Raw genomic sequence first — 13,072 nt, forward strand, 5'->3', positions numbered from 1 at the left:
TATCTGGATGAGAATAGCCATGAAGACCTTAAAGTGTTTAGAGCACTCTTGTCATGAACCGTAATTATATGTGATTTATTCACCTGTTCACATTTTTTCCACCACACGCCAATGCAAGTGTGTGTGTAAAACGCAGCTCAAACCCATGAAGGGAAGTGCATGCAAGGGTCCTCTATGTGCACATACACTCAAGAGGGGAAATTTGTTAAAAGAGGTAGCTGGAGTATGGCTAGTTTTTAATAAGAAAGTCAAAATAACTGTAGAGCAGAGTATAAATTAATGTTCAGCATTTTTAATTTTTTTTCTAGTTTAAAAAAACAATTCTAAGAGTCCAAAATGAAGAAAACCATGACATGGATTTTTTAATAAAAGTATGTGCTTTTTCGTTGGAACATTTTTTTTTCAGAGCTATATATCTGTAAAATCTTGAAGGAGTTCATCTTTATGTTTTCAGAAAGTCATTTGGTAGAAGAAGTATGGTGACATGATAACTTTCAAATGCAAGAAGACCAGAGTATCAGAAAAGGGGATCGAATGATAATAGAGCAGTTTCTCAATTTTTCTGTAAGAACCCCAACTGTGTAAGATACATGCACTGAGTAGTGATAATGTTAGCTATTTTTCTCTCTGGAAATACTATGAAATGGCTCGTGTCTCTCACACAGGGATACTTTAGTTTCCTATGAGCTACGTCATGTCCTGCTGCTTTCCTACTTCCTCCGTCCTCCTCCCTCACACTGAGCTCCCTACTGTCCCCGGACAATCCAAACTCATTCCTGCCTCAGGGCCTTTGTACATGCTGTCGCCAATGCTCAGAAAGCTCCCTCACTTCCCTCAGGTCTTTCCTTAAATTTTACTGTACCATAGTCACCCCACCCCTATGGACACTGTTCCCAACTTACTTAATCCATCATAGTTCTAATCAGTACTCAGCTATTTCTATTTATTTGTCCCTTTTTTATTCACTTACCTTTCTAGAATGTACACTGCCTAAGAAGGGTACCTTTGTCTTCACCACTAACAACTTCATCCTCAACATACAGCCTGTTTCACACTAATTTCTCAGTAAACATTTGTTAAATTACTCAATCAATTAATTAAACTCTGAGCCCAACAGTTGATATATTTGATAATATGGCTCATTACCTATTATATAATTCTTTAGAAAAGAATTTTAGAACATTTTATAAGACATAACTAGTTTTTCTTCTATTTTCTCACTCACTACTTATATTCCCCACTTTTGGAAAAAGTCATGTTTTCAAAACTATATTGCCAGATGGATAATATATAACATCTTTTAAATTAAAATTATCTCATGAAATGGCAAAGAATACATGAAATTAATTCTACCTACTAAATCACACAAAGTATATATACTTTCTCAATTAATAGAGCTTTAGAATAAGTCATGAAATCAGGTAAGGAGTATATTTCAACTTCATTCTTTTTAAATACTACTTTAAGTATTCTAGTAGATTTACCTCTTTCTATAAATTTTTCAATCAGCTTACTAATATTTCCAAAATTCTTCCTCACATTTTGATTGAGATTAAGTTGAATCTGTAAATCAGCATGAGGAAATTGGCATATTAAAGTCTCCTAACCCATGAACATGATCTTCCTCTCCTCCCGTATAGCCTTTACTTGATTCTTTTCATTGGCATTTTTCATCTTCTACATTCTAGTATTGCACATATTAAGTTAGATTATACCTAATTGCAAATTAATGACCAAAGGGGCTCTGCACACAGTCCTCTCCCTCTACAGTGATATCATGTGGGACCATGTTGGGATTTCAGAGGCTAATGACTGGGTAGAGACTTTTAGAGACCTGGAGTTCTCAGAGGAACAGGACCCCTTTGGGGACATCCAGAGGTCCTCATCCGATCTATCTACAGAAGAAACTTAACTGAGTCTAGGGACTTTGCTTGAGTTGTTAAATGAGCACACAGATACATTTGGCTTACATTGTCATAAGTTCTATAAAATAAAGTTCATACATTTCAGTATGCTCGTTCCTGAGAGTTTGGATAAATGTATACAGTACATCACCCAGATCAGTATACAAAACAGTCCCATTCATCCGAAATTGTCTCCTGCTTCCTTTATGGTTAACCCCTCTCATCCCCCAGCTTCTCATAACCTCTGATCTGCTGACCCCCCCATATAGTTTTGCTTTTCAAATACAACATGCAACCTCCTGAGTCTGGCCTCTTTCCCTTAGCATAATGCAATTAAGATGCACGCATTTCCTTGCCTGTATCAGTAGTAGGTTCCTTGTCGTAAAGTTCTTTATTGAGATGTAACTTACATACCACAAAACGTACCAAAGTATGCAATGCGCTGGTGTTTAGTACTTTTACAAACTTGTCCAATCGTCACCCTGGTTAATTGTTGAAGACTTCCGTCACCTCACAAACTACATACCCAACCATCAGTCAAGGTCCATTGTCCTACAACCTCCCACCAGCCCTAGGAAACCACCAATTTACTTTCTGTCTCTGTAGATTGGCCTAGTCTGTATATTCCCATCATCCGTTACATCGTAATGGGATCATTTTTGACCGACCTCTTCCACTTGTCATGATGGTTTTGAGGTTTATTCATATTGTAGCAAGTACTGGTACTTCATTCCTTTTTGTTGCCTAGAAACACTCCTTTGCAAGCATAAACCACACTTCGCTTATTCACTCATCACTTGATGGACCTCTGGGTACAGGTAGTGCTGGTGTTTTAGGTATGGGTGCTCATAGAACAGCCTTGCGGCTGGTGTGTGAGGAAGGCACGAACACAGATCTGGGGTCAGGTGTGTGGGCATTCCCGTGGCAAGGGAGGCTCCAGGATCTCAGCTGCAGGTGCTTGTGCACTGTCCGTGCAGTTGAAGTAACTATCAAATAATGCAGAAAGAAATTAAACAAGACCCAAATAAGTTGAAAGATATCCCACGTTCATGAGAAGGAAACTTCAGTTTTAGTTTACGACATCACTGCGACCCAAAGGGATCCAGAAATTACACAGAATTCCTTTCAAAATCCCAGTAGCCTTTTTTAGCCAACACTAAACTGCCAATCTTAAAATTCATGTGGAATTGGAAGGGGCTCAAAACTGCCAAAGCAATCTTGGAAAACGAAGTCAGAGAAATCACACTTCTTGATTTTAAAACTTACTACAAATTTATAGTAATAAAAACAGCGTGGTACTGATGTAAGTGATGGGTCACTGGGTTCCACTCCTGAAACCAATATTGCACTGTATGTTCACTAACTTGAATTTAAAAAAATAAGTTAAAAAAAGATAGACTAACCAATCAATGGAGTAGAACTGAGAGTTCAGAAATATACCCATATATATGCAGCCAATTGATTTTTGCCGGGATGACAAGCCCATTGAAGGTGGAAAGAACAGCCTTTCAGCAATTGATATGAGACAACTTGATTTTCATACATAAAAAATAAAAGTTGTATCCTTACTTCACATTATATACAAAAAGGGAACTAAAACGGATCAATGACCTAATATAAAAGCTAACCCATACATTTTTAAAGGAAAACATAGGGTTAAATTTTCACGACTTTAGATTTAGCTACAGGTTTTTAAATATGACATCAAAAGCTTAAGCAATAAGAACAAATAAAGTAATAAAACTTCATCAAAATAAAAAAAACGTTGAATATCAAAAACACCAAGAAAGTGAGAAAACAATCCACAGGATGGGAAATATATTTGCAAATCACACGTCAGATAAAGATTTGATATTTAGAATGTATAAAGAGCTCATACGACTCAAAAATGAAAAAACAAAGAACACAATTTAAAAATAGATAAAAGACTTTAATATACATTTCTCCAAAAAAGATACACAAATAATCAATAAGCACATCAAGAGATGTTCAAAATCATTAAGATTGACATTTAAATACATTAATTTAAGAAATGTAAATTTTTAAAAAAGAAATGTAAATCAAAATCACAGTGAGATACTACTTTACACACGCTAGAAAGGCTATGTTTTTTAAGACCATATCTATATTTTTAATTTTTTAATGTTTATTTTTGAGAGAGACCGAGTGTGAGTGGGGGAGGGGCAGAGAGCGAGGGAGACACAGAACCCGAAGCAGGCTCCAGGCCCGGAGCTGTCAGTGCAAAGCCCGATGCAGGGCTTGAACCGGCGAACCGCAAGATCATGATCTGAGTTGAAGTCAGACGTTTCACCGACTGAGCCACCCGGGTGCCCCAAGACTATATATTTTTTAAAGAAAACAATAAGTGTTGAGGATGTGGAGAAGTTGGAACAGTCACTGTGGAAAACCATTTGATATGTCCTCAAAATATAAAACATACAAATGCCATATGACTTAGAAATTCTATTCATAGGCATATATTCCCCAAAATTGAAAACAGGTACTCAGATACTTGTATTCCAATGTTCATTGCAACATTAATCACAACAGTCAAAAAATGGAAACAATGCAACTGTCCATCAGAAGATGAATGCATAAATAAAATATATCCTGGGTGGCTCAGTCAGTTAAGCGTCCAACTCGATTTCAGCTCAGGTCATGCGCTCACAGTTCATGGGTTCGAGCCCCATGTCGGGCTCTGTGCTAAGCATGAAGCTTACTTGAGATTCTCTCCCTTTCTCTCTCTCTCTCTCTCTGCCCCACCCCAACTCACATGTTCATTATCTCTCTCAAAATAAATGACTAAACATTTAAAAAGGAGGTAATAAATGATAAGGGGACTAGTATTCAAGGATCTATTAAAAAGAAAGACACGGAGACAACCAAACACGAATAGTTTATTATATGTTGTGTTAGGCAGGATAGACCATGTGACATGCGGTAGAAAATCGGCCCCCAAGTCCAACGATTTAACACAGCAAAGATTTATTTCTTACTTCTGCTATTACGCGTGCGTCACAGGTTATCCAGAAAAGAAGTCTCTCTGCATGTGTTCATTCAAACACCCGGGCCAATGGAGGCTTTGCCATCTGTAGCTACCTTCTCTGGAACATGCTGCCTCCTCGACCACCATGGTAGGTGGGAGGCATTACATACTTGTGCACTGGCTTGTCTATACTTCAACCCAGAAATGACACACATTATACTTCTCCAGCCGTTACGTAGAACTAGCTCGTGGCTCCACCTAGCTGCAGGGGGGGCAAGGAAGTGTGGGGAACAGATGTAATGTTTGTGTACTGCTAATTTCGTGCCACGGAATGTATCATTGCTTACTGATGATAAAATAGTAACACTTAAATTGATTGATCTCTTTTTTTGATGTTTTTTAAGTTTGTTTACTTATTTTGAGAGGGAGAGAGAGAACAGGGGAGGGGCAGAGAGAGAAGGAGAGAGATAGAATCCCAAGCAGGTTTCCTCACTGTCAGCACAGAGCCCAAGGTGGGGCTCGAACTCACAAACCAGGAGATCATGACCTGAGCTGAAACCAAAAGTTGGACGCTTAACCGACTGAGCCACCCAGGAGCCCTAAATTGATCTCTTGATATGTGCTAGACATCTCATTTAATCTTTAGGACTGTCCTATGAGGGATGTATAGTATTATCCTTGTGTTTATAAGTGATACTTTGAAGCTTTGAAAGACTGAATACCTTGGCCAAGGTTACCCTGCAACCGAACCAGAACTTGAAGACAAGCCCCATGACTGCTCAGCTCAAACTTGGCAGCAGCTAAACTGGACTGCATTGTTAAAGGAGAGATAATTCCGCCTGGTGTTTGTGGTTACAGATGACTATGTGGGGGAAAGGATCCAATCTACCCAACTGATTTTCAACATAGGGAGGGAACTCCCCCTAAATATCCCCAAAGCAGCTCTGCACTGGTAAGAAAAATGGGTATTTTGTTTAAAAAAAAAAAAAATTCTTAGGGACGATTGTAGGCCTTTCAGAAAAATGTAGCTATTGGTATGCCTGGGTGGCTCAGTTGGTTAAGTGTCTGACTTCAGATCAGATTATGAGTTCACAGTCCGTGTGTTTGAGCCCCGAGTCAGGCTGTGCTCAGGCAGTGCAGAGGCTGCTTGGGATTCTCTCTCTCCCCTCTCTTTCTGCCCCTCCCCCACTCACACTTTCTCTCTCTCAAAAATAAATAAACTTAAAAACCAAAGATGTAGCTATGAGAAAGTTTGCGTGAGAGTCCTGACATCACCTAAGCCAAGATTTTAGTGAGGTTTATATTTTTGTTGCCTGGCGTGGCTGTGGCACCGCTGATTTGCTGACTGGGGGCTCCTCTCCTTAAGCTTTCATTCCCCCGTGTCTTCAAAAGCACTCTCAGCTCAAATACACACAGACATTATCTGATGGCTCCTATTAGGTTCAGGTCAGAAGGACCAACCCTGGATCTGGAGCCTCCTGAGATATCCACTCTCATGACACTAAATGTCCCCCCTGTGATTTATGGGGTGAAAAGGTCATTGACTTGGCCCTGGTATTTGTAGGAGCACAAGCCCAAGTGATGTTCTAGAACACAGCGCTCCACAGGTGGGGAAGGAGCTTCTCCAGCATGATGCTTTCCTGGATGTGGACTTCTGGTCAAGAGTGTGGCCATGAAGGTTTTCCATACTCCCTGCCTTGCACCCTCCTTTGTCTGTTCCCAGAGCAAAAGTAAGTAATAAGAAAACACACAACCATAACCAATTAGAATGAAAAGGGGCTGTAGGAGATCCAATAGTGTTAATTTCACAAATGAGGAAAACAAAGCCCAAAGAGGTGAAATGGCTCGATCATAGACCCCTTGTTATCTATAGCTCACCATTCTTTCCACTGATTGCAATCGGATATCTTGAATGAATGACTGAGGTCATAGAGTCATAAAGGGAGACCGTGCCTCCTGATCTCTTTTATTTAGAACATGCTAGAAGAGTAGCAGTGCAAAAATCATAGCTCCCTTTCTGAATCTCAGGGGTTGTAGAATTTCAACATCTGTTTGGGCATCTCGAGTGAAGAGTCATTTCTTTTAGCGTCAAAGTTGGAACTTTCAATATTATTGGCTGAATTTCCCTCAGGAACTGAGAGATGAGATAGACAATGGAAAGTAATGACTCAGATGGCTTGACTGAAATGTTAGCATCTTTTATGCTTTTCAAAAAACTTCCGTGTTTCCTGTCACATCAGAGCAGGAGAGTAGCCTGCAAGGGAGAGGCACAGGGTTTTGCATCTTGTGAATTAAGAAGATACAGCCAGCAGCAGATCTATACCCAACTGATTTTCAACAGAAGTAGAATCAGAATTGGGCTTGTATTTGTGGTACAATCATACCCACACCCCTACACCTCAAACTCCCGGATCAAAAAGAGCTGTTTTGTGTTCTATTTGTACCTACAGACAGTATAGATATGGAATTTGCTCAAGATGTTGGCCATTCTTGGTACATCAATGGGATACAGAAATTAACTTTTTTCAAGATAAATGTAATTGGATTCCCATGTTTGTTCATTTGGGCCAAATCTGGCAACTCTAACAAGCACAGACATTGAGAAATTGAGGAACCATTCTTGGGAGCAAGTAACTTCATCGTCAGTAGGGTGTTCTGGCATATTCTGGGCACTTCCATGATCATTCTGTAATACTTTATACACACTTTTATAAAAGCACTTGTCACTTTTGGGGGATAATTTCCAGAGCCGGCTGACTCTATGCCTTTAAAAAGTCAGGAATCGAGTCATTCATTTTGTAATACCAGCTGCTGGTACAGAGGTGGCTTATGTGCAAAGCCAGCTATTGGGGGGGGGGGGGGGTAGAACAAAAGGGAATTAACACTGTATACTTGGCATGAGCCAGGCATCATGTTAGTAGGGCTCCCTAAATCACTTAATTTCATCTTTTCAGCTGTATAAAATAGATACATTGGGAACTACATGAACTGGGTGTTTCACAGAAAACGAACTGAGGTTTGCAGAGTATAAGTAATGTTCCCAAGGTCACATCCCATCCAGGGTGCTAATCACTGAGTAACATTTTATCTATTATACTTGGTGTAAATAGTCACCTTAGGCTCTTCTTCTTAAGGGTTGTAATATGTCTATAACCTAACACATTTTTCCCTCTCTTTCCTTTAGAGTTCTACCAATTACTTTTTTTTTAAATATGAAATTTATTGTCAAATTGGTTTCCATACAACACCCAGTGCTCATCCCAAAAGGTGCCCTCCTCAATGCCCATCACCCACCCCCCCTCCCTCCCACCCCCCATCAACCCTCAGTTTGTTCTCAGTTTTTAAGAGTCTCTTATGCTTTGGCTCCCTCCCTCCCTCTCTAACCTCTTTTTCTTTCTACCAATTACTTTTGCACATCAATCGCTAACTAAGATTTTGATTGTGCCATGGATTTTGCTAATTACTAAGACCTATCTGCCTATAATTATCTATTTATACTATTGAGCTTACCAATTCATACTTTTGTCCATGATGTTTCTTCTGCCTGGTATACTAATAGTGGAGGAGACAGCTTGAATTACTTGAGTTCTTGCTGTGTAACTGACGTTATTTTAAGTGTTTTTGCATGATCTAAGTAATTCTATTCATCTACCTCAAAGGATGAAAATTGTTATCATTCCCACCTGAAAGATCAGGAACCTGAAATACAGGAAGTTTGATTAACTCGACCCACTATTTTGAAAAAGTTGCTTAATGTTATGGATTTTAGACAATATTGCCTGAGTTCAAATCCCCAAGTATACTACCAGATTTGCTACTTAGGCAAGTAACTTACTTCTTTAAGCCTCAGTTCCTTTCGAAGTACAAAGCGAGTAATAATAGAGCTTGCCTCCCAGAGTTGCTAAATGTACTCAATGCGTTAATATGTGTGAACGGCTTAGAACGGTTTCCTGACACAAAGTAAGTACTACAGAAGTATTGCTATTATACGAACTAATAATTCTCATATGTCTGGAATCTCCAAAACCACAACTCAGGTGTAATCATCTCCAGAGAGGTTTCCTGAGAGTCTGTGTTGGGCTTACCATATATCTTGGAAGTATATTTACTTCCAAAGTGCCCTGGGCATACATAACCTCTACTTTAGAAATACGTTCTGATGAACATATCTTTGGGATAATAGGTCTCTCCCACTAGACTGTTCTTAAAGACGGGGCTGTATCATGCCCTTCCTTCAATATGAAGGATTTTTAATCTAGGAGAAATGTATGTGATGGATTCCAGAGTCAGAAGGGTCTCTGGGGTTGAGAGGGCTTCTCATACTGTAACCATGGCAGCCACAGTAAGCTGTTAGCTAAACTGCCACTGGAGGTGAGGACAACCAGACACACACATAACATGGATGGACATCCACAGCTTGGTCAACGGTACAAAGTCCCTAGGTGAAAATGAAAGTAACACTTTCACCTCCCCCACACTCTCCCTTCCACGAATAAAGCAAAGACATCAGTGGTGGTCAGAGATGGAAAACATCAACCTAGGAGAAAAATAAGGACCGTGACATAGAGAGAAAACAACGAAAGTTTTGCTTCAACCTTTTGAAAAACTGTTACTTCTTTTTTAGAGTTACTGAAAGACACCAATATCACTAAGCATGTGCCAGAAATCATGACGTTTCCTTCAGGGGCCAACGGTTGAAGTGGAGCAGCCAAGTGAGGACCCTCATGAATTAGAAAGTGAAGAGTGGGTGTCCCTAAAGCAGGATCCCAAATCACTGTACATCTTCAGCTGTTATGAACAAGTCAGTGAAGGATCCCGCAGAGAGAAGAAGTGTGTTTGATGAGGCTTGCCATTGCATATACCAGTGACTGACAAAATGTTTCTTTTCTCTTCCTTTTTGTTGATTAAGCTTTCACGAACTTGGAATAAGAGTGCTTGCAAGATACGGCAAGTAGTGAGAGTCCTGTTGGTTTAGTGTAATAGAGGATGCCGTACAACAGACAAGCTGAAATGTGCCTCCAGAGTCATAACACCGTCCCCTGTGGTGGCCATCAGCAAGGACATGTCAGTGTCCTTCCACATAACTTCTAGATGAACGGCTTCACTCAACTCACCCCTACCCAGTGTGCAGTCCAGCTTGCTGCCTGTGGGTTCCTGCCTTTGACAGAAAGCTGACACACGTGAGCCAGAGACACCATTCACAGTCAGTGAATGACCGACAGCCATTATCTTGTGTTTGCTCATTAGCATTATCTTGTGTTTGCTCATCTTGTCATAGACGCCTCTCGTGATTCCCAAAGGACTTTGATGGAGAACATTTCAGAGGTGATGGAATTCATTCTTGTGGGGCTCACGGATGCCCTGGAGATGCAGGTCCCTTTGTTTACCATATTCACTATCATTTACCTCATCATTCTGGTTGGGAACGTTGGAATGATCGTGTTGATTCTGTTGGACTCTCGTCTCCACACTCCCATGTACTTCTTCCTCAGCAACCTCTCCCTCGTGGACTGCGTTTATGCCTCGGCTGTCACTCCCAAGGTAATGGTGGGGTTTCTCACAGGAGATAAGATCATATCCTACAATGCATGTGCTGCGCAGATGTTCTTCTTCTCAGCCTTTGCCACTATTGAAAGTTTCCTTCTGGCCTCAATGGCCTTTGACCGCCATGCAGCCGTGTGCAAACCCTTGCGTTACACCACCACCATGACAAGTGTTATGTGTACCTTACTGGCCACTGGATCCTACATCTGTGGACTCTTGCAGTCATCCATCCATGTTGCCTTCACTTTCCACCTCTCTTTCTGTCGTTCCAATGTAATTAATCACTTTTTCTGTGACATTCCCCCAATGCTGTCTCTCTCTTGCTCTGATATCTACATGAATGAGATTGTGCTCTTCACATTGGCAGCAGCCAATGTCTTTTTCACCCTCTTGGTTATCTTGAACTCTTATCTGTTCATTTTTATTGCTATCCTGAGGATGCGCTCAGCTCAGGTACAGAAGAAGGCTTTCTCCACCTGTGCATCCCACCTTACCACTGTTTCCATCTTCTATGGGACAATCATCTTCACGTACTTACAGCCAAGTTCTAGTCATTCCATGGACACAGACAAAATGGCGTCCGTGTTCTACACCATGGTCATCCCCATGCTGAACCCTTTGGTCTACAGCCTAAGGAACAAAGAGGTCAAGGGTGCATTTCAGAAGGTGGTTGGAAAAGCAAAGTCTTCATTGGGTTTAGCCTACTAATTAGAAATAGCATGCAAACCATATGACAACACTTCTCTTGGACTTCTAGTATTTAAGAATATATTTGTTAATTCTTTCTTGTCTTTCATTTCTCTGAGTAGTTCCCTCCCAAACGAGACTGGTTTTGTTCATACTTTGGGGTTGTGATTGCATAGGACAAAAATTGGATATCTTTTACCAGAAAGAGGATGGTGCTTCTATCTTAAAACGAAGATTACAAGCCTAGATACTTTGAGATCCCACACTTCATTGGCCTAAAGTGATTTGCAGGTGAATCTCATTAAGTGTGTGATACCAGAATTACATTTGTAATTACTAAAACTCAAAATAACTCTATGATTTTTGTACTTAGTATAGAGATATGGTTCTCGGACATTCATTCTCTTAAGAATTACCTTGAGGGTTGCCTGGGTAGCTCAGTCACTTAAGCGTATGACTTCAGCTTAGGTCATGGTCTCACAGTCCGTGAGATCCATGAGGTCTGTGAGTTCAAACCCCACATCAGGCTCTGTGCTGACAGCTCAGAGCCTGGAGCCTGCTTCTGATTCTGTGTCTCCCTCTCTCTCTGCCACTCCCTCACTCACCTTCTGTCTCTGTCTCTCTCAAAAATAAATAAACATTAAAAAAAAAAAAGAATTATCTTGAGAGGGGCTCCTGGGTGGCTCAGTTGGTTGAGCATCCCAGCTCAGGTCACAATCTCATGGTTTGTGGGTTCAAGCCCCACATCAGGCTCTGTGCTGACAGCTAAGAGCCTGTAACCTGTTTTGGATTCTGTCTCTCTCTCTCCCTCTCTCTCTCTCTCTCTCTCTGCCCCTCGCCTGCTTGTGAGTTCTCCCTCCCTCTCACTCGCACACACTCTTTCTCTCTCAAAAATAAATAAATAAAACATCAAAAAAAAAAAAAGAGTTACCTTGAGAGATGTTGAAATGCAGAACTCCAGGAGTTAATTCCAGATATTCTAATTTAGTATATTTCTGGGAGAGCCCAGAAATCTGTATAATTATCCACCATTATCCACATATACCTGGATCCTGAACTTAGCACAAATGTCAGTGGTGAGTATAGATAATGAGGGATACTATGTGAGTTTAATCTATTTAGTTCCTGAATTTCAGAGAGAAAAACAGAGTTCAGAGGGTGAAAATATACCCATCCCTATTCCTTACCTGTGTTCTAATAAAGCTCATATAAGAGAGTCTGGATAGGAAAGTCTGCCTACATTCTTAACAAGTTTCCCCTTTATTTCAGAAGAGGTTGGTGTGCAGGTTGCACTTTGAGAACTGTTTCCTGAGACCAGTGGTTCAAAAGCATCATTACAAGGCGAGCAGCATCAGCTTCACCTAGCACTTTTTAGAAGGTGCCAATTATAGAAACCCCCACCCAGACTGACAGAACCAGAAACTCTAGGACTATAAGCCAGCTATTTGCATCTTAGCCAGTCCTTCTGGTGATTCCAAAGCATACTTAGGTTTGAAAACCATTGGATGCAACCCAGAAACACTAACCTAGAACAGTAGTTCTCAACCTTGACTGCACATAACACTAATCTAGAGGAGATTTTTTTAAATACTGCTGCCTGGATCCCAGCTCCAGAGTGTAGGATTTAATGCATCTAGGGATAAGACCTGAGCACCAAGAGATTGTCAAATGCAACCACTTCCCCAGAGCCTGATACAAAGAGGGGATTGAGACTCCCCCCGCCAAAAAAGAAGATATTTATTTATCATCTAGTGTCTACGCATTATTTGCATATGTGAGCTCATTCAGATCCCACACTACCTCTGAGGTCAGCCAGGTAGAGAGGAGGAAATGGAGGCTAAGACACAGGCAGATGGTGGCAAAGTGAGAACTTTGAACCCAAGCCTGTGGGACTCCAAAGCACACCCTCTCCAGTTTAGTTCCGCTAACAATTGTTTAACACCATAACACC

The 13,072-nt window shown here is 40.7% G+C and overlaps 1 protein-coding gene across 1 annotated transcript; it reads left to right on the top strand.

Moving 5' to 3' along the window:
- The first annotated feature begins 10,143 nt into the window (after positions 1–10,143).
- LOC125915724 (olfactory receptor 5B12-like) lies at positions 10,144–11,142 on the top strand. The gene has a single exon (XM_049621699.1). It carries the CDS (start codon positions 10,198–10,200, stop codon positions 11,140–11,142), a length of 945 nt encoding a protein of 314 aa, XP_049477656.1. The 5' UTR covers positions 10,144–10,197.
- Positions 11,143–13,072: the final 1,930 nt, after the last annotated feature.

Source organism: Panthera uncia, chromosome D1 (genome assembly GCF_023721935.1).
Source record: "Panthera uncia isolate 11264 chromosome D1, Puncia_PCG_1.0, whole genome shotgun sequence".
Classification (NCBI taxonomy): domain Eukaryota; kingdom Metazoa; phylum Chordata; class Mammalia; order Carnivora; family Felidae; genus Panthera; species Panthera uncia.